Here is a 25,754-nt window from a genome sequence, read left to right on the forward strand (position 1 = left end):
TTTTGTATTAATATGTAACTTGTATAAGTGTTCCCAGACAAGAAACAGCTAATAGATTTATTAATGAGACTTGTTTATAGTTCTTTTGTGAGGCACACTAAATATTAGCTGAAGCAACAATCGTGTTTTCCTGGGAAATGTCACTTAGTGAGAAGATTGATGTGCAGTTCACATATACTTGCAGAGTTCAAGCCAGCTATGACTATAATAAAGCTAAAGAGACTTCAGTTTTAGTGATAACAGAATCTTACTTGAATAGGGCTTTGGAACTCATCCAGACTACTTTCAAATGCACTCTTATTTAATATTCAAACATAAAAGTTTTACTGATTGAACCTTGATTAAATATTTTTATTCTTAATTGACTTTATTTTAGATATACTTTTGAATGTCAGTATTTATAATTTACTGGTTTAATTGTATGTTTTCTTCCTTCCTCTCTAGAGAATGGAAATAAACTGATTAATAATTGGGAAATCCACCCTGTCATTTAAGAGCCATGTAATATCCATATAAACATTTCCAAATCCTAATATTAAAAACAAATACTAATCCCAATCATATCTATCTTAGAGGATTATAGTATACATAATATGGCATCATGTATGTCAAAGTGTTCATTTATTCATTATGACTACATATGTATTAAACATTTTATAAAGTGTTAGGAAAATAGTACATTGGGAAGACTCATAAGGGGAAAATATTCAAATATAATATGTGGAAAGTTTCTTGGGTCATAAATGGTTTCCATTTATTGAGCTTTTCCCATTACTTGGCACAGTGCTGTGTGCTTTATAGTCATTATTTCATTTAAGCCTTTGACTCTCTTGTGATATTACTGCTACTGTTAGTGATGAGGAAGGAGGCTCAAAGGATCATGTACTTCTTCAAGTGCCTTTTGAGTACCTGTTATTTGCCAGTATACACTGTAAGCACCACAAATGTGTTGCCCTGCCCTCATGAAGCTTAAATTCTAGAGGGAAAGACAGACATTAATCAAATAATCACACAGATGTATAAATACATTTATATATAATACATAATAAAGATAAGTTACAGATGCATCTTCACATCCATGATATGTGCTAGGACAGAAAGACCCCTTGTGAAACAGGAAACTAATGGGGAACTTGACCGGGAGATGAAGACAACTGCCCTGGGGCATGGCAGTAATATTGGAGTTGAAATGTGGAAGATGGGCATGAGTTAACCATGTACAACGGGGGTTGAATGGTGGTGGGGCCGGTTGAGGGGCTCTGCCCCATGACTGTCTGACTGTAAATGGGATTACAACTGAAATTCTCAGTCAGTCAGATGGAGAGTTTACACAGACTTGGGTTTGATTCCTATGACTTTATTAGTTCAATGGCTTTAAGCAGGGTACTGAATTATCTCCACCTCATTTTCCTCATTTGTGAAATAAAGGTAATAATAGGACTAACCTCATGGTATTTTCTGACGATTAAGAGAGCTAATATTTATAAAATATTTAACATAGTGAGTGGAAAATGCAAATATCCAGTAAATCTAGCGATTATTAATGATAATGGGTAATAGGTTACTGTTATAAATTTTAAAATCCTACCTTTGGAAGAAGAAAAGACAGAGGAATAAAAAAGGAGAGATGGTATTTCTCCCGCCCATGTGAGGGCTTCCTTCTGTTCTTTTAGGGTCGTTTCTCTACACCCCACTGCCCACAAACTCTGTCAGGTCCCTGAGCGCAGGGACTCTGCCATCCGTTTCCAGCCACTTAACACAGTACTTGGCTCCAAAATGATGGTTTTGCGTAGTGATAATATTTGAAGCTGTAGGAGGGGATAAAATTGCCAAATTAAAAAATGAGAGCCTGGCGTGGGAAACACCTGTATTTATTTACAGTGGAGAGAGAGTGAGACGTTGCTGCCAGAAAAACTAGGATAGTTGGGGTCTCTACAGCCCAGGAATGAAGGAGAGAGTGCCGTAAGCTGCATCGAGGTCTGGGAAGACCAGGAGACTAGAGAAAGGGACCAAAATTAATGAGAACATTCCTTTTGGAGAAAGTTTCAGAAACGTGTGGGACAGAATCCAGATTGCAAAATTAAAATGTAGGTGGTGGTGCAGAAGTTAAAAGCAGTGGGTATTGGGTGCATGGATTTTTCTTTCAAGAAATCCATGGTAAAGGTAAGCAGAAGGAATAATTACTTTTAATAAGTAGCCAGATTTTTAAAAAATTCATTATTGTTATTGTTCTGGGGGATTTGGCAATGCTGATCATGTCAGAATTGAGGAAAGAATTACCGAGTGCTGTTGAAGAGGCACGGAGGGGCTGATAATATGAGACAGCTAGACCTGCATGAGGATCCCTGCAAATACAGGGGGGAACAGTCTGACTAAACTGTCTATTCTTTTTCCTGGTATCCCCTTTCTGCCACTTCCTCATCATCTCTGGATTTTCTGTAGTTGAGAGTGCCCAGCAGTGAGTGGGAGGAACTTATATCTTAGCTGAATGAAGGAAGAAGTTAATGTGCTTACAAAAATGAAAGTTTATCCATTTCTACTCTTCCCAGCTGTGTCCTTATAAAGCATGTACATTTTTGAGACTTAACTGCCTTTGATAATTTTATGATAATTTATTTTCTTTAAGTGTGGGTGAGTTGGCAAGTGATCACATTGGTTCTGTTTTGTTGTGAATAAATAGTATGTCAGAGTTTTATGCTGTCTCAAAAATGTTATTTAGAATAAAACTTCCTTTGAAGCCACAATAGTCTCTTACTCAAAATATTTATTTAGACCATATTGTTTAAATATATATAATTCCCTTAAGGAACAATTGTAGTCTATAAAAATCTGAATTTAAAACAAATAGACCTTCTGGAATTCATAGAAATACAAAATGGATATTCCAGTGTTTAAGTGTTTATATACAAAAGGAGTTGAGGTGTTCCAATGTTTGTGTGTTTAGGTACAAAAAGAGTAGAATTCATAAAAAAAGATGATGATCTGAAAAGTTTAATTCCCAAATGTGCCAGATGTATAAAGTTATTTAGGTAGAGAAAATATTTAAATCATAGAGTAGTTCAGAGTAAATGAATGAGTCAACTAGTGAATAAATAATTATACATAAAAATAAAGCAAATCTACAGTCTCTTAATTTGTTCTGTCCTGAATATAGCTATAATTAAAACTGAGAAAAGTGTGCTTTAAACACAATGTAAAATTAGGCTATTTTTGTAAAATAACTGAATGTTATCAAATTAATGACTGAAAATATGTATGTCTGTTGTGCTGGAGTTAACATATAGTCCTTGAGAAATCATATCTTTATATTGGGAATTTTTAAATTTTGGTAAAGCAGAGGTGATTTTTTTGGGGGGGAGTTATGAAAGCTTGTATTATTACAATTCAGATTACATGAATATTTTAATGTCAATGTAGTTGCCGTATCTGAATTTATAATTAGATAGTTTGTAAAGTACCTTGTTTTTAGTAGAAACACTGCCCTCTAAACTGTTTTGTTTGGGTTTGGGTTTTTTGACCATATTACAATCAAATTGTGAGTTCATTAACTAATGAACATGATATTTAAATAAGCTGTTTCTAACCTGTTATGTTCTGATATATTGCTTGGTCAGTAAACTATTGAAGTGGAAATAAGAAATTTCAGGAGAAATATTTCCCCCTGTAACCTACAAATGCATATATTATTCTTGCTTAGTCAGCATTTCTTCCTTTAGTATCCCTATTCTTATTACTCATTCTTCCAGTCACCATTGCATACAGCAAAGTTTTACAGTCTGGCTAATATGTAATTGGACTGTTGACATTGGAAGACAGACCCTGAAATATCAGGCAGATTATACAATTGCATGTTTCCCTAGTGGTAATGGAGCAGCAAATTAGAGGTGGAGGTGAACTAAGAAAGGAGTCTATAGTGAGGACTCTCATTGCAAACCGAACTGGGACCTATAGATTAATGTTCATTAATGAAAAGAGAAATACTTCAAAGTTGCCTGATCCAAAGCATAGGGACCAGTGAAAACTCCGTCCAGTCTTATTCTCTGTAAATATAATTTGGCCCAACTGTGTTAACAATATCTAAAATACTGTCTGTTAAAAGTGAGACAGTTTATATAAAAATCCAAATGGTTCCAGGAATATGAGCATCTGGAAGTTGTGTAAGTGAGCATAGCTTTCAGTTATAGAACTGTAATTTCAGGTAGTTCCATGCCTCTCCTCCAACAACCCCCCTACCCCCCAGCACCCCAAATCAGTAAGCATTGATTGCATCTAAAGCTGTAGAGAGATCTTTTCCTGGCAGTTTAGGTAGTTACCGTAGATTGTTAATCTGTGAATGATCAGACTAAATCCCTTCTGTCTTCAGAATTTCCATGCAAATTAGAACTAAATGTATGAGATAAATTTATTAACTGTAGTCTAGGAGCATAGGTCAGCTTTAGCAAGTTTTAAGCATAGGTTTTTATCCATAAAAAGTTACACTTCATTTATGCTAATTTTCTGTGGATTCACTTTGTAATATAAACCAGTGAGATGATTTTTTAAAGTACCTGTAAAGAAATGAAAGATTTTTGAGTGTTTTCCAGTTTTCTAAGATATATTTGGGTTGTTATAGATATAAGATGTTTACACAAATGGCTTTTCCTATTCTAATCTAAAAACAAATTTAAACTTATTTTCTTAACATCACCATTAATGTAAAAGAAAAGAGGGCACCTGGGTGGCTCAGTTGGTTAAGCCTCCTTCGATTCTTGATTTCAGTTCAGGTCTTGATCTCAAGGTTGTGAGTTCAAGCCCCACTTTGGGCTCCACACTGGGTATGGAGCATACTTTAAAAAAAAAAAAAAAAGGTAAAAGGAAGGTTGTTTTGTATTTTTCAAAATAGGAATGAAAATGAAATTAATACGTCAAAAGGGAAAAAACAAGGAATTGGGAAGTAGATAAATAATACCAGAACTATGCTAGATTTTATTGGGCCGACAAGAGTGTCTTTCAAAGTGTATCTGATAGATTAGCAAAGCATTTAAGTGAAACTCAGCAGAAGAAAAGTAATATTCTAATAATAATATCTGTATGTCATGTTTTACTTTCACCAACATTTCACCTGAGCGTTATTGTATTAGAATGTATTTTTCTGTGCTATTGCCAACTGGATAAACTTAAATGGGAATATATAGTAGCAGCAATATTTTTTTTCTGTTTGGGATCCCTAGCGTTACAAATCAAGCATCTTGTAGAATATGTAATCCTTTATTCTTATTCTGCTTGGTCTACGTTTCTAATTTAAAGGTTAAATATGAACGACACAAAACATTCTGTTAGTGAATGAGCTTTGTTTTCTTACATTTTTTTGTAAGAGATTTTCATCCAAATTTATTTTTAAAACTCTCCAGGCCCCTACCAACATAAAGCCTTTAAAAATGGAAGTGGATGTTATTTATTAAAATGGTGAAGAAACACAGTACCTTTGAACAGATGCTGATCCTTTTTTTTCCTCCTTTATTTTTCAGGCCATCCGTTGCACACTGGTAAACTGCACGTGTGAATGTTTTCAGCCAGGGAAGATTAACCTGAGGACTTGCGATCAGTGTAAACATGGCTGGGTGGCACATGGTGAGGAAAATCTGGACTTTTCTTCCTGTTCTTGTTAGGTTCATGTGAATGTGCGTATTTTTTCCGAGCAGTCGCTGCCCTGGAGAAGAGATGGGTCAGCTGTGCTCCAAGTGTTAGTTAACATTCAGGCTCCAGCGTATCCTCGGCTCCAAGGAGCAAGGCTAGGCGAGCAGAGCAGCTCTTAGCAGAAGGGTGCGATGTTTATAGGACAGTTGGGCCGTGGGGTTCTGACTGAACATAGCAGCGGCCAGCAAGCACCAGGCCTGATGGAAACTCAAACATACCACAGTTGGCCTTTCAGGGCCCGGACCTCAGAGCGAAGCTGGCAAACCCTCTTTGCTTGAGGAGAATTCGTCGATGACTGCTCGCCCTTGTCATATGCATTTGAGGCTGCATTTATCCTCCCAGATGTTAAATTTTGTATGGTCCAAGGTGGGTGAGAGAGTGAACGGGAACATTATTTGGCTGGTATCTGAAAAAATAATCTGTAAATACGTCCTTTCAGTGTGCATCAGGATTGGAGGTGGCCAGTGTTAGAGTGGGAGCTCTGCGTAGGTGTGTGTTGGGGGTGAGGGTGACCCAGGGCCACGGCTGCAAGTGTTGCGGCTTTTTGCCGGATGCACAGAGCTGTCCCGCCGGTGTGCCTTGACTACTAAGCAGTTAATATCTTCTTATGTATGGCTTATGGTTTTTATATTTAGGCAAAAAGAGACTTAGAAAATAAGCAGACATTTTCTTTACTTCCTAGAATGTAGAATTTTAAAAGATAGGTAATGTTTATAAAAGAAATCTTGGCTTGAGATTTTTTTGACAGCCTGGGGTATATGGCTCTTTAGTGGACATATTCTTCATTCCCAAGCTGTGCCAAATATCCAGTGGGTTGTATTTTTATAAATGTCATGTTATTCTAACAAGATCTGAGGTAACAACACAGGGCCATGCCTTGAAACGCTTTTAATTCATCATGTACCTTGCTTGTTAGGGTGTGTGTGTTGGCGTTGTGGGGACATCTCAGCCATGTTTCTGTGTGTGAGAGAGAAGAGGTAGATAGGGTGGTAGGAGGGGAATATCCTGGAAGGGGTGTGCCTGGCAGGCAGGGCCACGATCCTTCGGTGCCTCCAGGGATGGAACTCTCCTGTTTCATTAACAAGGCCAAAATCTGCAACAACTCAGTCCGGTTTTGAACAACAGATGAGCTGCGGTTCCTTTGGCAGTGTATGTGCGTTACTGCATGCGGTGATTTCTTCTCTCTTCCTATATTCATTTCCTAGGGCTGCCATAACAAAATACCACGACTGGGTGGCTTAAATCAGAAGTTTATTTTCTCTCAGTTCCAGAGGCTGGAAGTCCACCATCAGGGTGGTTTCATTCTGAGGACTTTTCCTGGCTTGTAGATGGCTGCCCTCTTGTTAAGTCCTCAAATGGTCTTTCAGTGGGCACACACCCCTGGCGTCTCTGTGCATCCAGATTTCTTCTTGTTCTAAGGACACCAAGCAGACTGGATTAGGGCCCTCTCTAGTGGTCTCATTTTAACTTAATCAGCCTCTTTAAAGGCTCCATCTCCAAATACAGTCACGTTCTGAAGTACCAGGGGTTAAGGCTTCAAGGTATGCATTTTGGGGGCGGGGGGACACAATTCAGCCCATAACACTTCCTAAGTATCCTTGTTTCCCTGAGTAAGTGTTGGCTTTGCTAGGTAATAGGTACCAGAACTTACGTCCCAAGCCCATCAGGAGTCACAGAGGCAGTAATGGGTCAGATCTGGCTCTGCAACTTCAGTGGTATAGAGTTCAGCATCTCTGCTGCCTAGGGTTCTTATCTGTAATACAGGATGAATAATACCTCCTTTGCAGGGTTATCGTGAGAATTAAAGGTAAAGTACATGAAGCCCTTCAAATAAATAATGGTATGTTAAAAGTAAGAAACTGAACAATGGATAAGCAATGAGTGGGTCAGTCAGTTAAACAAAGGACTTTTCATTCATTCGCTCTCATGTTTTTCCAAAGTGTTACCATCATCTATCTACTGTGGTAGCCTTGTGAGTATAAAAGTTTACTGTGTCACCAGTTTGTTTTAACCTGTCCAGCTTCCACATGCATATTACATTAGTAGTGTAACGGGCGGGTGGAGAGGGGGAGAAATATTTTCTTTCTCGAACAAAATAAATTATCCCTAGCCAATGGTTGTTTCTGAGACTTTCTGAGGGATGTGATTTTTCACCAAACTTGAATAAGGTATTTCTGTTACATCAGCCTATGCTTTTCCTACTGTGTCATTAGAAATCCTGTGTTTCTGGGGATATTAATTGTGGAGATTCACAAATCTTAACTTTCTCTAACTGCTGTTATTACCTTGACCTCTCTTCTCCCCCTCAATGGTTTATCAGTCTACAACTCCAAATATGTACACACAGATGCACAAACCCCACTCTTCCCCCATTCATTAGGACAAATATGACGGGGATTGGCTTCTAGCGTTTGAGTTGGCAGTGGGGTGAGAGCACCCACTCTTTTTGCCCTTGGCATTTCAACTAGTTGCTTCATTCTCTCCTCCTGCACAGAAAACCCTGAAATCATATCTCTAGTTATTTCTGCTCAGAGGTGAAACACAGCAGTCTTCCTGGCTGCCTCACACGGTACGGTGTCCTATGTGTGGGACAAGGAGGAAATGACTTGGGTTTTTTAGTGCGTCTCTGAATGTCTATGGAACAGCAGTAAGACTACTGAGAACACATCTCATAGAATTATTTCATTGTATCACTAAACATACTCCACCTGTTATTATATTGTAAAAAACAATAATATTGGTGAGGCACCTGGGTGGCTCAGTCAGTTAAGAGTCCAACTCTTTGATTTCAGCTCAGGTCATGATCTCAGGGTCGTGAGATCCAGCCCTGCATGGGGCTCTGCCCTGGGTATGGAGCCTATTTAGGATTCTCTCTCTTCCTCTTTTTCTTCCCCTCTCCACTCCTGTACGCACATGTGAACTCTCTCACTCTATCTCAAATAATAATAATAATAATAATAATTATAATAATAATAATAAAATGTGCTGCTAAAAAAATAACCAAATGTCAGAATCAAGTGTTCTCTATAAAAAGAAAAATGTTTAGAAATTTGGTGGCCTCTTTTGAATAAATATGTTCCTGTATCTCTTTTGATAGCGGCATCTTCAGTTTCTTTGTAAGATGTTGGATTTCATGGGTCATTATATCTCTCTCTCTCTCTCTCACACACACACACACGTCCATAGCCTTACAGATTGCTTCTCCAACCTGCTTAAATTGTTGACATTAGCTGCTTTACAATAATCTTGAGAAAGATGTTTTAAAAAATTAAAGAGAGTGAGTGATTAATTCATCATACTATAACACCTAGGTTTTGAAATTACACACTGGGCCATGTGCTTTTCACAAATTACTTCCTTGAAATCTTTAGCACCATTGAGTCAAGAGGGGGAGAAAACCCAATACAGTTCCTTGACTACCAATAGGTATTTCCCACTGAATTAATAAAGGATTTCCTGTTCTTTCTCCCCATTAATGAATTTTAGCTCTTTCACTTTGATTAATAGAAAGCAGGGCTTTATTGAATTTAACTTTATTTCAAAATAAGCTTTTTTGGTATAGGATTTCCTTACCTACAGTGTGTAATAACCCAGACTTTCTAATTTTGTAAATTTCTGTTCAGAGTTCTTGGATAAAGGACTAATTCATTTAATGACTGTATTTCTTTCCCTCTTCTGTTTGCATTATCTTTTCTCTGTTTTTCCTTCATTCGCCTAAAATATAGACTTGAGTCTTGAAAAAAATTAAAATTCCTACAAGTTTTAATTTTTCCTGGTTCAAAAGTGCCAAAATAACATACCAGGATAAGAGCAGCAATGGACTTCTTTACTGGTGACATAAATGTTTATGTTGGTAGAAATTTAGTTTGTTGCATTTTGACCCTTTCCCACCATGCTATAGTAGTAATTCAACCATTCACAGAATTAAAGCTTCAGCCAAAGATTTTACATAGTCTTAGAAAATAGCAAGGGGGTGCCTGGGTGGCTCAGTCAGTTAAGCCTCTGCCTTCAGCTCTGGTCATGATCTCAGGGTACTAGGATCCAGTCCCACATCGGGCTCCTGGCTCAGCAGGGAGTCTGCTTCTCCCTCTCTTTCTGCCCTTCCCCACTGCTCATGTGCTCTCTCTCTTTCTCTCTGCTCTTTCTCAAATAAATAAATAAAACCTTAAAAAAAGAGAGAGAGAGAGAATAGCAAGTATCACTAGTATATGCCCAATAATGGGTAAGGTGTATAGGGAGGGCTCAGGTGGGGTGCAGGTGGTGGGGGGAGAGTGCTTGCTTCTAATGAGGAGTGTTACTAATAGGACTTTGTTGCCTTTGTAAGAAACTGGAGCATGGTGTAAAGGTTGAGAACTATGGTACTAAATCATTTTTGTTATTTATTATTTGCAAATTGGTTGTAATGACCTTAGTCTAGATGAAGACTTTATTTCTAAACCATTAAGATAAAGTAGTAAAAAAATTTTTTTAAAAGTACTCTCTATTCTAAATGATTTTAGGAAATATTTAGTGATAATCCAAGACAACTGGAAATTTTTTTCTTTCATGATGGGGTATATTTGATTTGTGTATTTGAGAACAGAGATAGGCAGATTTTAGAAACGTGATGTATGTAGAATTTTTTTTCCTTTACTAGGTCAGTGAATTTTACTTCCAACAAACCCTATTTGTTAAAACTACCTTTAAGAAAAAAATCTGTTTCTTAGTATATCTAGTAAGCATTTGGCAAGGAGATGGGGCTTGATGAATAAAAAATATATTACATGGCTTCACGAACCCCACAGCAGCTTTCTCAGTAAAATTCTTTTCTTTATAGAATACTTTGATTTAAATCAAAAGGATCCACCATTCCAACAAGCTGCATGAATGCTAGCATTTTCATTCACTTCCATGCAACCTGAATTAACACTGGTGTTACTTCCTTTGGCTCGGGTCCGCCTGTGAGCATGCTTGTTGCACCAGAATTTTCGAGACCTTTCCTTTATTATGTTCTATAAATGTGATTTCTCTTTACTACCTCAGTTCATTCAAGGAGAAGATAGTCCTGCATTATTACTTTAATTATTTGGTCATCAAGCCAGCTGCTTTCCTGCTGGAATCCAAACTATTCCGATCTTTTTTTTTTTAATGTAAAATGAGCAGGCTTGGCCCACATCATCTGGATCATCAATGAATAGATATTTATTAAACATACATCATATGTAAAGTACTGTGCCAGGTATCCTTCAGTTCCTTAGTTCTGTGCCACAGGAAATGGTGAGCAGTATAAAGTTAATTTAGTGTCATACACCAACCAGTTTTATGGTTTAATGTACTGTAAGACTTAATATTCATATAATCCATTAATTTCAAACCTTTCTTTTTTGTAATTCACTGGAAGTAATTTTTCTTTTTTTTCTCAGCATCATTGAATTTGACTTCTCAGCTTTTTTACTTGATACATCTTATGAGAACAGGGATATTTATAGAGACCCTCACCCAAATAGAAATATAAGACATCCCATTAAATTTGGATTTCAGGTAAACAGTACTTTTTTTAGGATAGCCGTGTATCTGCAAATTTAGCTGAGTGAGAGTGAGCCCGTATTTTTGTTTGCTAAACTGGCAAGCATATACCTAAAAGAAAATTCTAGTGAGGCTTTATCTGCATAATTAAGTCTTAAATCAGGGCCATTGGTTCTGAACATTTTATAATCAAAAACCTTTGATTATGTCAGAGATCACAAGATCTCCGCATTCTGTTTAGAAATTCCTCAAATTTGTTGGCAGTATGATGTACTTTATAAGGGTTTAAACAGAGTGGATCAAAAGCAGTAATTTTTCATTTTATCCCATGAAAAGTCACATGTCTTTATTATTTGTCCCAGTCTGTGCTCTTCTTATGAATTGTCTAAACATCTGTGAAAGTAGTTTATTCCCAACTGGTAACTCCGTAATATTCTCCGACTCAAGTCCAAAAGCCCGAATAACTACTATAGTAGTAACTTTTCCTTCTCCTTCCTCCTTTCTCCCCTTCACACCCCAAGTAGAAGTCTTTTATCATAAATAATGCATGACATTTCTGTGACATTATGCTCACTCTAAGTAATTCAGCAACAGTTTGTGTATGATAATTTGTAAATTTTTCAAGAGTAAGAGAGGAGGGTGATTAAAACTGAGTGTTGGGGCGCCTGGGTGGCTCAGTCGGTTAAGCATCTGGCTTCAGCTCAGGTCGTGATCTCAGGGTCTTGGGATCGAGTCCCACATCGGGCTCCCTGCTCAGCGGGGAGTCTGCTTCTCCCTCTCCCTCTGCCCCTTCTCCTGCTCATGCGCTCTCTCTCTGTCTCAAATAAATAAATACAATCTAAAAAAAAAAAAAAACTGAGTGTCTTCTCACAAAGGAAAGGTAATCCTCCCAAATATTAACCTACAAGATAGCTCTGACCTCCTTTTTACTGACCTGGAGATTGTCCCAATAAGAGTGAGTTTTGCTTTGGGAGAGACTTGTTGCAGGGGGGGTATTTAGGATCTGATGAAAATTGTAAGAAAGATACTAGCTTGATTCCTTAGCACAGGGAAGTAAATATCAGCTTTGCAAATGAGAACTTGAATCTTTGGGAAGATGTAGATAGTCATGCTGCCAGGGCTTTGCATGTGGGTAGGAACACCATAGTCCTCTTCCCCTGGTACACTGGTTTGGAAAAGGTAGGAACTAATGTAGTGTCTGCTTAAAAGAATCTATCTAGAAGTAGACTTAGTTCCACATTGTGATGCTGAAACCTGGCTTGCCTAGCCGTGAAATTCATTTTTAGTTAGGGAAACCACCTTTATAGGTGCCTCCTAGCTCTGGTGAGGCAGTTGAGTCCTGGTCTCTCCGTGGACAAAATCCTTGAACATCTCTCCATTTATTTTTATTTTAAAGAGCAAAAACAAGGCCATTTTCCTGCCTGGCATGGGAGCCTTCTTTACTCGACCTGAGGGCACCGTGCCCTCTTCTGTTTCTTTCCTTTACTCCCTGATCACAGCTGATAAGCTTTAAAGGGAGGACATCCTCACAAATGCAAAGGTTCAGTGCCTGATTAATGGCATTAGCTATATTCTTATAGTGTCCCTGAGCTGCTTGTTTTGATTTGTTTCTTAGCCTGCCCACCTTTTGGGATGGTGCTTTGAACTCCCTAAAATTTTTCTTTTTTAATCACAGCACAAACAATGCCTCCCCTTCAAAGTCCTGGGCTCTCTGCCTATTAGCTCCCCACATTTTTTTTTCTAGCTGCTTCTTACTCAGATGGAACATAAGATGAGTCTGGTAAATTCTGGCTTCTAAAGTATACAGTGCCAGTCTACTGCTAAGGAGTTTCTAGGGAGGATCTTGAGATTGAAACATATAGAGCTGGAGCTCCAAGGTATGAGGAAGCTTCAGATACACAAATGGGAGGCATGATAGAGAAGTAGGTAAGAGTGCGGTTCCGTTTAAGTTCATGTGCTGGCTGTACCAACCTACCGTGGAGAACCTCGGCCAAGTTACGTAATCTCTGTTTTCTCATCTATGAAATGTGGATAATAATGGCACTGAGTTTGTAGGGTTCTTCCTAGGATTAAATAAGATAATCTACTTAATAGTGTTGTTGTTATTTCTAAACTCTTACAGAAGTAAAACTTCACCCTTGAGGGTGTGACAGACATGTTTTAGCATAGTTTAGTGGTTAAAAGTTGGATTTACCAGGCAGTGGTCAAATCCCATCTCGATCCCTAGTTAATAAGCCTCAGTTCTTTTATCTGTAAATGCAAATAATAACAGGAATATGCCTAAATATCACAGCAAGGTTTTGAGGAAGATTAAAGAGAAGAGTGGACTTAATACTGATGATAATATCCAGAGCCTCACTTAAGGTACAGGGGGTACGGGCTTCTTTCCCCAGTAAATCTAGTCCAGTTCCATACCTTCCATTTCCCCTAAAGTGTCATTTGAGCCCTTATTTGAACAGAAGTCAAACACTTCTTCCCTGAAGTCACATTTTGAGAAGTGTAGACCAGTTAAAATGGATTGTAGGAATATTTATCTGTTGAAAGTCCAAAAACCAGAAGTAGATGAATTTTAGTCAGATTTCATACTGCTTTTGCCCATTTTCACACCTATATTCTTGCATGTGAAGTGCTTTGATGGGCTAACCATTTTATCATTTCATTGTACTTTATTACATCATAAATTTTTATATCTTGCTAACGATCCTACAGGAAGCTTAATTGTTTATAGGAACATCTTAATTAACTGGAGTTCACCAGGTTAAGCAGAACACAAATTGAAGGAGTTATAAATGAAACACTCAGCTCCTCTCATTTCACTCAGGATGCACTATTCAGATAGACCAGGAGATACTGCTGGGTCATAAGGACCCAATATGTCTCAGCGATATCAGGCTGATGCTCTTCAACCATCTTCCTTTTCCTGCTGTGTCATGGTGATGACTTCTTCCGAGCAGGGGCCCTGCCCTCCCCCTACCCTTTGTTGAAGAGTGAAAGCATGGGATGAGGTAACTAGGGTAATTCAGAGAAATTCTGACTCGTATTTGGGGAGGCATAAAATGTTGTTTATGCATCCCATTCCTTACCAGGTTTTGCCCTCTGGGAGGGTAGGTGGTTGTAATTTTTCAAAAGCTTCTTGAATTCATCTGTTATTAGTTAGTGAGCATACAGCCAAAGCGCTGTATAGACAGTATTTTAAGGTGTTAGTACCACAACTGGGTAGAATCATAAGCAGTATCTGTGAAGGGGCCCTGTGGTAAGATCTCCCTCTCTCTCCCTGGAGCTGTTCCTTGATGCACAAGGATAATTCCCATTTTGGCCTCTTAGGCCTCCCAGCCTGCTTGTATGGTCAGGCAGTGATGCTACGGATGGAAGATCAAACCCATCAAGATGAAAGGACAGTGTTGTTGGGCCTTAAATTCGGTTGGCCAAGGAATCCAAAAGCAACTCCAGACCTAGCTCTCCAATCAGGAAACCCCTCTTACGGATTTGAGCAATTAAATGTGGCTAGTCCAAATTGAGATCTGTTGTAAATACATACACTGGAATTTGGAAATGTAATCTTAAAAAAATGTAAAATATCACATTAAGAATTATTGCTATATTATCTGCATATTGGTAATACTTTTGATGTATTGAGTTAAATAATATATATATATTTTTAAGATTTTATTTATTTATTAGAGAGAGAGAGAGAGCGAAAGCAGGAACACAAGCAGGGGGAGTGGGAGAGGGAGAAGCAGGCTCCCCACGGAGCAGGGAGCCCGATGTGGGACTCGATCCCAGGACCCCGGGATCATGACCTGAGCCGAAGGCAGATGCTTAATGACTGAGCCACCCAGGCGCCCCAATAAAATATATTCTTAAAAATTAGTTTCGTTGTTTGTTTTTTGCCTTTTAAAAGAGACTACAAAAATTAAAGTATGTGAGTTGAATTGTATTTCTTATTAGACATAGCTGTTCTAGGCCCTCAGTATGAGATAGTGTAATTGGCGGACTGAAGCTTAGGTTAAAGTGGTTTACTGGTAGAGTAGTTAGAATTGGTGTGAGAATCCTAAAAGCCAAAACCCAGTCTCTTGCCCTCCCTTCACTCATCACTGTCAGCTCTTTCCCAGTCCTTCGAGCTTTCACACTTGCTGCCCTATCGATCATGTCCAGTCTTTCCTCTGCCCTTGTCCTCAGGGAAGAGGGATCCCCTTGCCCCCAGGAGCAATTAAGTGTTCCCTTCTGAACGTGCTCAGCGCACTTCACTGAGACCAGAGGGTCGTTTCTGTGGAGTACTGATCCCTCCCCTAGCTCAGGAGCTCAGGAAGGGCACTTCATCTCTGCGTGCTGATACCCGCTGCATCATCTCCTACGTGGGAGCACGGGAACAAAGATTTGCGGAAACTCCTCAGTGTATCTGATAGAGTCCCTGATTCCTAATTGCCATTTCCATTTCAGCAGCTTCTTCCATGCTAAGTGGTAAGCACAGCTGCAGATGCTTGCCTTTAGTCCCACTTCTGCAATTCTCTTGTCCAGCCTCTCTGTTCTTGCCTTTGCTGTTTTCTTCTGTCTTCAGACAACAAAACCGGTGAAAGACAGGTAGGAGGTTTAAGCAGCCTGACTGGCCAGGAAGTAAATTTTAGGGAAGTTCAATTTGTTTGATCATTAACAGATGTTGGCATTTTAGTCTTATTTAGAAGGTACAGTTTTGAGTGAGCTATCTTCCACTTTTATTTAGTAGTTCTTCAATATTCCTTTGCCTGCAAACATCTGATGGATAGAAATTCCCCCCTCCCCTCTTGGGCCGTTCATGTTTTCCACTATCAGTAAAAATTAAAAAGCAAATCAACTTCTGCCATAAAAGAAAACACCTGTTTGGCTTGGAGAAATTGACCAGGGAGGTCTTTTCTCTGACAGGCCAGAAGCGACCATCACAGGGCCCCTTATAAAAAAAAAATTTTTTTTAAGTCATTTTTTTCCCTTTATTTCATGTGAGCATTGGCAGAAACTCTGACAAGCAGTTCTTCATATTTTATTATGTTCTTGTCTGCAGAATCTCTGTCAGGCAAAAACCTTGTCAGCGGAAAACCTGTCGTAGGATCAGAGGAGACAAAAACAGGTGTCACACAGGCAGTCAAAACTGAAGGAAAAAAAGATTAGGCTAAAGAGAGAGAGGCAGACAATTACATTAATGCCATTGCTTTTATCTTATAGATGTGTGTTATTATCTCGGGGTGCTGAGTGCGCAATTGCCTCAAAGAAAAGTAGACAGGAGACAAGGGGAAACTTGATAGTTATTAACTGAAGAGGCAGTGTGTCAAAGCTGGATGGGGTTCAAAGTTTTGCAAAGGAAAAAAATTGCAGGCAGCAAGCGAGGGCTGTGTGGTTCTGCTTTTGGCTACATAAACCTAGTAGCAATCTAACATTTTCTACTTGGAAACAGATCATAGAGAGAAAAATTAATGAAAGATTTCATTTAGAGGTTTTTGGAGTAACATTTATCCTATATACATGTGACTGAATCATAATCTTTTCTCTCTTATAAAATCTTGCCACAATGTGAGGCATGGTGAGGCATGAAGACAGGCATTTGTCAGTTCAGCTGTGTTGTTTGGATATGTTTAAAACACCTATTATCAACACACTTTTAATTAAAAAAAGCTATTAAGGAGCCCTTTTACTAAGTGTGAACATCTGTACGTGCAAGCTGTAAATTAGGAGATCACATATGTGTGCCTCAGTCAGAGACTAAATGAAGTTGGCAAGTGTTTTCTAGTACTGTTTCTAAATACAGTAAAAAAACTAAACGAAAAGTTGCTCCATTTTAAAATTTGGATTTATTTTTATGGTTGTGCCTGTAGGTATTAATTAATAGAATTTTTCTTCTCATTAGAAATTAGGGTCATTATTATTATCAAGTTGGTAACCAGAATTCAAAGAGCTAACCAGTATCTCCCCTCTGTTTCTTTGTTCACATCTTTTCAGGAGCCTCGACTTCTTTTCTGAAAGTTTGCACTTATTAAATATTGGTGATGCTATAAAATAGTTTCATTTTGCCAATGGCCCAAACTCTGGAAGATATTTAGCCTTGTTGATAATGCATACACGTCAAATAGCCAACTAGTAACTTTAGGATGGGATGGCAACTTTGTTTCCCCATCTGCTCAATCATACATTGATCATGTTAGTGGAAAAACCGGCAAGGATCGCTCTAGTCCTTGATATTTTCTGTTCATGCACTTAACAATTGGTTAGTTTAGAATTTTCCTAAGACTGCCTTCTTAACCCTTTTTTAATGAGCAATTCTTTATATAGGGTCTTTTATCCCTCCAGTGACAGATGCAAAGCAGTTTGATACTTGATATATGCATTAAGCAAATCCAGCAATCCAGAAGAAAACACACATCAGTGTCAAAAGTGTGTGTGATAGCCCAGAGTTTTAAGGGATTATGGTGAGAGAATAGAAAAAGAAAAAAAAAAAAAAAGATTGATTATAGATTTAGAATGAGATTTCAGGCTGACTTACTGGGAGAGGGAAGGAAAAATACTTGTGACACAAAGTGACATTTATGGGGGAAAAAAAAGGAAGACGGAATATAATCATTCCTTTCTTTTAGGTATTTCCTACCAGATGCTGGCTTTTTGTATTACTGCTCTCTCTCCATTTTGAAATATTTCTTCACTACATGTGATAGAGTTTAAAGCATATGTTCTATCAAAAATAAATATGCCTTGCATTTACAGTGTTCCTTAGTGAAATTCTTAGTGGAATGCTACTTCAAGAAAATGACGTCTCTTAAAGCTAATAAATTAGGAGTAGGGTAATTATTCGCTTACAGAAAAGTTCATTTTTTAATAGAAGGACTTACATGGTCTGTTCAAGTAGCATATTTCAATAGTTACTTTTAAAACAAGGTGTGTTTTGTAGTCTGTGTACATTTAATTCATTGATCTGTAAATTAAATAAAGCAAGGTTTATGTGGTCAACTTTCAGCCAGCCTTGGCGACTGGAGATTGGATAGGGCAGCAGCAGTAGGAACAATAACCCCCCAGACCTGGTTGCAGCAAGTAGATTCAAGTACCAGATCTCTTCCTAGATTTACTGTCAAGTTTGCAGATCAAATTTTCTCTTTTCCCTTAACCACCTTCTGATGGAGTTGCTATAAATGAGGAAAGACATGCCCCCCCAAAAGTGGGCCATGTAAGGAAGAAGGAGGAGAAGAAATAAAACCAAGGATTTGTTTAATCTCCTAGCCAGAAGAGTGAGCTTCTGAATAACCAAGCGTTGACAGTCTACTTTTATGTGTGCCTCAGTCAGACTTTAATGATTTCCAAAGTCTGTTGAGAAGACTTTATTATGCATAAGGCCACAGGGGGGAAATGCCAATCAGTTTGAAATATTACTATATAGTCTCAAGTGGAGCTCAAATTCTGCCATGGACTAATTGTGGGTGTTTGTGTGTGCATATCCACATACTCTCAAAGCTAAATGTCAACTAGGGATGATTAAAATCCATAGGACAGTGGGGCCTCATTGGAACTACTTTTGTCCCCCTTTTCCTCACTACAGATTAGAATCACATCCATAATGGACCATAAGAGTATTCATATACTTATCCCTCATGTATTAAGGGACAAGAAAAAAAAAAATCAAGAACCATTCACATGAGGTATATAAGGTATAGTAATGTAATCGGGGTTTATGAAGGCTCAGTAGGTTTTTGTTTTGTTTTACTTAAAAACACTGACACATTATTTGTTCAAGAAAAAAATAAACCCTTCACACATAAGGGCTGACAGTTTTTATCACCAGGTTGGGGATCAACTCTTGGAGCTATATATCATTCCTTTTCTTCTTTCCTTAAAAAAAAAAAAAAAAATTCTTGAAGCACGCCTTCTTTCTCCTTGGTATTAAGTATCCTAATTAATTCAACCTTGACAGTTACAGTTAGAAAGTTGTGACTTAAAATGGAACATGAGTTATTTTGTACTTAATTTGCCCCCAATTATATAGTTCTTTTCCCCAAAATTAGTGAATAAAATGTGCAGATCTAAATATTACTTCAAGTCATAAGGAATCCTTTTAATAACAGTCATTGTCTGCCTTCATGATCGATTCTCTTGATTCACTAAAAAGTTTTTAATATGTCATCATTGCCATTTATTAATGTTTTCCCCAAGTGCTATGGCTTTTATTAGGATCTGGCTTACGATCTATGGGTAGGCTAAACCTTTGCCTTGCGCCCTGATGCTCTCTTGCCTAGTAAGAGAGCTGAGTCTTATAATGGGAAAGGATTGATGTTCTAATGATTCCAAAGGGCCCCTTTATGATGAAATTCTAAATACGCAAAATCCCATTAAACCTGTAGAAGTTCATGGGCTAGCTACATTGAAATGACATATCATTATATCGGGTATAGTGTGCATATCATAAAGTGTGGTGTAATTGGGAATTATTGGTCATATTAGCAAGAGTGAAGAGCCACCGACCCTCATAAATTCAGAGCATTTGGGTATTTGGAGTAGGAAAGGGAACAATAATCTGTTTATAAGTAATCAAAACTTAAAAATCTGACCCCAGAAATTGCTCTTATAAAATCCTGTCCCTAACAACTTTATTTCTGAACTCTTAATCATGGGAAGAATTCCATAAAACAATCCCTTAAAGACACGTGTTAAATGTTAATCTATTAGAAATTAAAATCGTGTTCTAGGACCCAGAGCTCCTAAAAGCTGACCACTTGATGCTGTTATAATCGTGTTCTAGGACCCAGAGCTCCTAAAAGCTGACCACTTGATGCTGGGGAATTGAGGCAAGAGACATGGAGTTCTCGAAACAATTAGCTTTCCAATTTAAGGCCCACTTGGCTTTCACCCAAAATGAAAGAATAGGTTTCTTTAATTTTTTTTCTTATTGTAAAATTGCTTCAAATTAGTATTTAAAAATTTTAAAATATCCAGGACAGGACTGGAAATTAGTGAATTAAAAGATTTCCTTTTAGGCCATTTTCTTACAAATTTTTAATTGTTTTCCTGTGCAAAGTAGGTGGTTTTGAAAAGTTACCCCACTTCTCTCACTTCTTATTGAATGGCTGTAAGCTTCTCATTGCTGTGCTTGAGCAGCTATTAGATGGGAGACCACTGGACGTCAGGGCCTGAAACGTTCGAGCATATTCCTGTGAAAAACCACCTAAGTCACTTGAATCTGGCTTTTAAAGAAAGTTATGTTTAAAAAAGTTGTGGAAAACTAAGAACTATAAACTATCACTGAGAGCCAATTTTCTAGGATCAGTGAAAAGCACTTTTATACTCCTACATTAAGGAAAAAAACTATCTGAATATGTTCTTATTTCTGTGACCTTCACAGAAAATATTAGAAGTGAAGTCTGTAGAATTACAGGTTTACATTTATTTTAATTTATTTGAAGGTTTGGGGAGTAATTCCTGTTATTAAAAATTGAAATAAAAAATAGTTATTCACATTTCATTTGATAGATGCAAGTTCTTTTATAACCACTCCTTACCCACCCCCAGCACTATTTTATACGTTTGAAAACAGAATTTTATAAAGAACATTACTTTGTTCTTTAAGTTAGCAGTACTGTTCAAAGTGTATATTATTTCACATTACTTCACTACTGCATATTTTGCATTACATTTTATACTTATTTTACATTTACATTACACATTTACAGTAATGAACCACAAAAATTCTGGCTGTTGTCCTTAATGGTAATTCTGTTTTTAACAGAAATGAGTTTTCTTCATCCAGACTTATATGTCCTTTTGGGGTCTTATCCTATTAAAGTGTTTATTAAAATTATATCCAGACCTCAATTTCTCCTTTGTCTCATAGCTTGAAAATTACCAGTTTAAGCTTCTGTTTCTGGCATTTTAAGGAAATCCAGGTAAATTACATTCCCTCAGTTACCTAATTCACAGTTTAAGAAGCTCTTGTTGTGTGAATTTTCTTTTCTTTTTCTAACTAGTATCCGTATTGTGCAGTTAAGCCCTTTTCTTTTTCCAGATAAAATTCCACATACTAAAAAGAGATTAATTTATATGTTGGCTTCATTTTTTTCTCTAGACCTTTTATAAAAGAAAAATAACCTTTTCTTTGTAGATGCTGTTCTTACAGTCTTATTGTGTGACTGTTCTCTGACCCTGTCCAAAGTCTGTTACCATCCATGCCTTTTTTATAGCTGTGAAACCATAGCTCTAGCACATTGATCACAAATCTAGTGATCTGTGCTATGATTTTCATAATGTCTATTCATTATATTCAAGTCTGTACCCGCTGTCATCAAGCTTGTTTTCTTTAGCAATACTAGATTTCATATTGTTGTTACCTAGAAATCTATTGGATGCCTCCAAATAATGCATGAAATGGTAGGAAAGGGAATAGATGATGAAAAGCTTAGTTGATTCCTGCCCAGCTAGCAGCCCCACCTTACTCCCTAAACTGCCACAATTACCTACCCCACTGTTCTCTAGGGGAGTATAAAGAGGAATATAAAGATCAAAGGAGAGGGACATGGGTAAAATGGAGAGTTTGGTGGCACAGGAGAATCATACATTTAGGCTTTCAGTGCAAATACACTGATGGTCTTTTCCTATTCTATGTTCACTTAACTGTGTTTATCCATTCAACAATATGAGGACTGAACACTCTTGAGTCGATTATGTGTCAGATAGGGTTGCTGCTTAACATCAAGCTCTCATGATAAAATAGGTACATAAGTGACCCAGTAAATGGGCAACATGTGGTTGGGATGTACGTGATTGGCACACATCATTATTGAGACAGTTTGCTCTTAGATGAGGGGACCTCTCCAGACTTCATGGAAAAAGAAAATAGAACTTGAAGCTAGAAGAAAGATGTAGTCAAAAGGTAAATAAGAGGAAACAAAGGAACAGCATTGAAAATTAAACATTTTTAAAATGTAGCTCAGCAGATGGAACCCTCCTTATCTCTACAGCATCATCTTATACTATTCTGCTACTCTCTCATGTCCTAGCAGAACTGGCTTTGCCTAGAAAAGCCAATTAATTTTTTACCCATTTAAGTTATGTTCTCATGTCACATACCCAGCTTGTAATTCTGTGCATTAATGTGTATTTTTTTAAAGTCTGTTTTCCTCACTAGTCTATTAACTTCAAGAGGGCTTGAATCCGATCTGTTTTGTTCTTCACGAAATCTCCAAAACTTAGCATAGGGCTTAGAAATATTCTTTTAGTGACCAAATATGGCAGTGCTAGGAATGTTTGAAAAGGTAGTGTGTAGCTCACTTTGGTCACAGAGGCCTGTGTCAGTTGCTATGATGGATAGTAAATTGATCTGGCCAAGGTCTCCTGACCCAGGTTAAGGACTTTGTGTAAAGGGGGAGGGAGGGTTTTGCTGGGGTCATCATTGGAAACTTTTGACCAGAGAAGAGACATATTCTAAGCAGTATTTTGAGAAGGCTGACTTGTGGGTTGTATTTAGGTTGTATTGGGCCAGAGAGAACAGAGATAGACCAGACTACCAGGTGTCACTTGCAGTAATGGAGTTGTGAGAGTCTTAAAAGCCTGTACTAAAGTGGTAGAAGTTAGGCCAGAGAGGAGGGGTTGATCCAGGAGAAACTGCAGTGGAAAAATGTATGGGTACTAAGTAGCCTGAGATAATTTTCAGTGTTTTCGCTGTATATAATGTTCAGTGAGAAGAACAGCAACCAACAAGATAAGAATTTGTATCCATAGTGTAGACCTCCTCAACTATATAAAATTATGGACTGAAAAAAGTAGATGCAACTATGCCAACATATGGACATTAGCAATCTTTGGGTGGTGGGATTATAGATGATTATTTTGTTGTTACTGTTGTTTTCTCGAATTTATGGCATTTTTTCAATGAGCACCTGTGACATAGCCAATCAGAAGACAACAACAGTAACAAAAAGGTTTGTTTCAGCCTAGGTTCTTTAGTTCTACCTTTCTCAGCACTAAGGGTCAAGTATATGTTTGGAGTTGAGAGCATGGCACTTGGGTCGGTTAAGAATCAGCTGTGTAGTGTAAGAGTGGTTGGATTCCTAGAGGCAGCTCATCACAGGCGGACAGCTGGAGAGGCAGCAGCTCTGAAATCCTGATGGTTCTCCTGCATCTCAGTTGATTTCTCCTCCAAATCCCCCAAACTAGAAAATCTTAGTCCTCTTGTAACCCTGTCTCATCTTTACTCTAAACATCTATTATCTTCCCAACACCTTTTAGCTTGGTCTTGATTCTGTGTTTTTCTTTCCTCGCTCCTTGAATTAAGGAAGTGGTCTTCAAGCTATTGGCTTGCCTGCTACTAAAAAGAATTTTGAAAGTGAAAAGCCATCCTAACATTTTCATATACTAAGTAACTTGCCAAGGTCATGAAGCAAGTAAGTGACTGAGCTGAGATTTGAACCCTTGGAGTCTGGCCCTAGAAACTGTCCCTTATCTGGAGGACAACAATCTTTTTAACATTGGGAACTTTAAATCATTGTTTTAAGTCATTATTTTATCTCTTTAACTCTTGTTTCCAGTTCACTTCCTCCAAATAACATTACTATAAATATAGTCAGTCATGTTCACTGGAAAGTCTTGTATCATTCAACTTACACATGTCTGCAATGAAAATTAAGAAAATAATATATTATAAATAGAGATTTTATTGTTTAACTTGATCAAGATGATAAGATCCAAAGCAATAGAAATATTACAAATTTTTCTAATTTATTAAACACAAAGTGGATTTTTGTTAGAAATACACCTGTCAATAAAATGGATGAGGCTATAATTTTTTTCTTCCCAGACTAGTTCATATATCAGTAAATGAATAGTATTTATTGTAAGAAATAGAAAAGTTACCCTGTCATTTCTCATTTTTGCAGATGTAACTGCTGAGATACCTGTTCACATGAATAGGTGGGACAAGGAACTTTATCCCATCGTCATTCACTTCTTAGAAATCATTTCAAATTGTATGCCAAAAACTACACAATGATCAGTTAGTTTTGTTAAAAGGAAAAAAATGAAAATCACCCACCTTATTACCGAGATGTTGTTATAGTCATTCACCTTCTCAGTTTCTGGAAAAAGGCATTAACAAGGTGTATTAAATGTCTACTTATAAATTTAGCTGTTACTCTTTCGTTTAGAGGCATATTGTTTATTCTAGTATACACAGAAAAGATTGAGAAAATAAAAATACTGTATTATTCAAATAGTTTCTGCAATATGCTTTTTATTTTTTTTTGAAAAGAGATACTTTTATCATTGCAGATTCAGCTATCTTGATTGACGAAAATTTCCACCAGTGGTCATGGTCAAATCATGCTTCCAAATCTAATTTAATTTTCTTTGGAAGAAATTGAACTCACATTTCAATTCAAATAAATGTATTAATATGCATTTTGAGAAAAATTATTAAAAAATCAATGTGTTGTAGACTGTCTAGAATAAAATGTGGGGTTAATAATATTACTCAGTTTACAATAGAAATGCTATGTCTTATTACTTAATTAGTAGTGATGTAGTATAATGTAAACCTAAGTTTTTTTATGAAGAGTATGTTAGAAGTCATGGGAAAAAAAGTCATGGTCTTACTTTGATAATGTGGTTCCATGCATGTATCACAATATGGTGTTGGACTTCAGGAACAAATTAGGTAAGAGTCGTATATTATAAAAACATGTATTAATTTCGTTAGATCTCATGGTTAAACTGATTTTATGTATTTAATGAAAGCAGTTATGTAGTGCTAAAAATTAAGTGCTTTGGCATTTAGATCATAATTTATGTTAATTCTACCTTTATTAATAGGTGTGGAAAATATTCAAAATTTTATAAGAAATAAGATGAGGGGCACCTGGGTGGCTCAGTCAGTTAAGTGTTTGACTCTTGATTTTGGCTCGGGTCATGATTCAGGGTCGTGAGAGCAAGCCCCACATCAGGCTCCGCGCTGAGTATGGAACCTGCTTGAGATTCTTTCTTCCTCTCCCTCTGCCCCTCCCCCCTCCCTTCCTCTCAAAAAAAAAGATGAAAATGATGATTAATCATAACTGAAATAAATATTTTGATATTATTTGATTAAGTAGGTTGTAACTACCTTATTAAATGATCAACATAGTTTCTGAAAGAAATCATGTAAAATTTCTATTCACGTTTTATCTAATGTGTCTTACAAAGTTTATAGATCCAGGAAAATACTCAAACTGAATTTAAAAAAGTAGACATGTCAGGGGCGCCTGGGTGGCTCAGATGGTTGAGCGTCTGCCTTCGGCTCAGGTCATGATCTCAGGGTCCTGGGATCGAGCCCCACATCGGGCTCCCTGCTTGGCGGGGAGCCTGCTTCTCCCTCTCCCTCTACTGTTCTCCCTGCTTGTGCTCTCTCACTCTCTCTGTCAAATAAATAAATAAAATCTTTAAAAAAAAAAAATAAAAAAAAAAAAAAAAAAAAAAAAAGTAGACATGTCATAGGCTCAGGGGTTTTTCTTCCCAGGTAATGATCCCAGCTTCTCGGGATGAGTGTCAGGATTAACTGAAAAGAATGGCTTGCCTTTGAATATCTTGGGAGGCAAAAGCCATTT

General features: G+C 37.5%; 1 protein-coding gene across 2 annotated transcripts in view; it reads left to right on the plus strand.

Annotated features, from left to right (window-relative positions):
- Positions 1–25,754, plus strand: part of BNC2 (basonuclin 2) — a 289,169-nt gene that overhangs the window by 133,103 nt on the left and 130,312 nt on the right. For both annotated transcript variants that reach the window (XM_032392417.1, XM_032392416.1), the window contains one exon: positions 5,508–5,610. In XM_032392417.1, the coding sequence (XP_032248308.1) occupies positions 5,508–5,610 (103 nt within the window). The remainder of the gene's footprint in view (positions 1–5,507; positions 5,611–25,754) is intronic.

The sequence above is a fragment of the Phoca vitulina genome, unplaced genomic scaffold, assembly GCF_004348235.1.
Source record: "Phoca vitulina isolate PV1807 unplaced genomic scaffold, GSC_HSeal_1.0 scaffold67, whole genome shotgun sequence".
Lineage (NCBI taxonomy): Eukaryota > Metazoa > Chordata > Mammalia > Carnivora > Phocidae > Phoca > Phoca vitulina.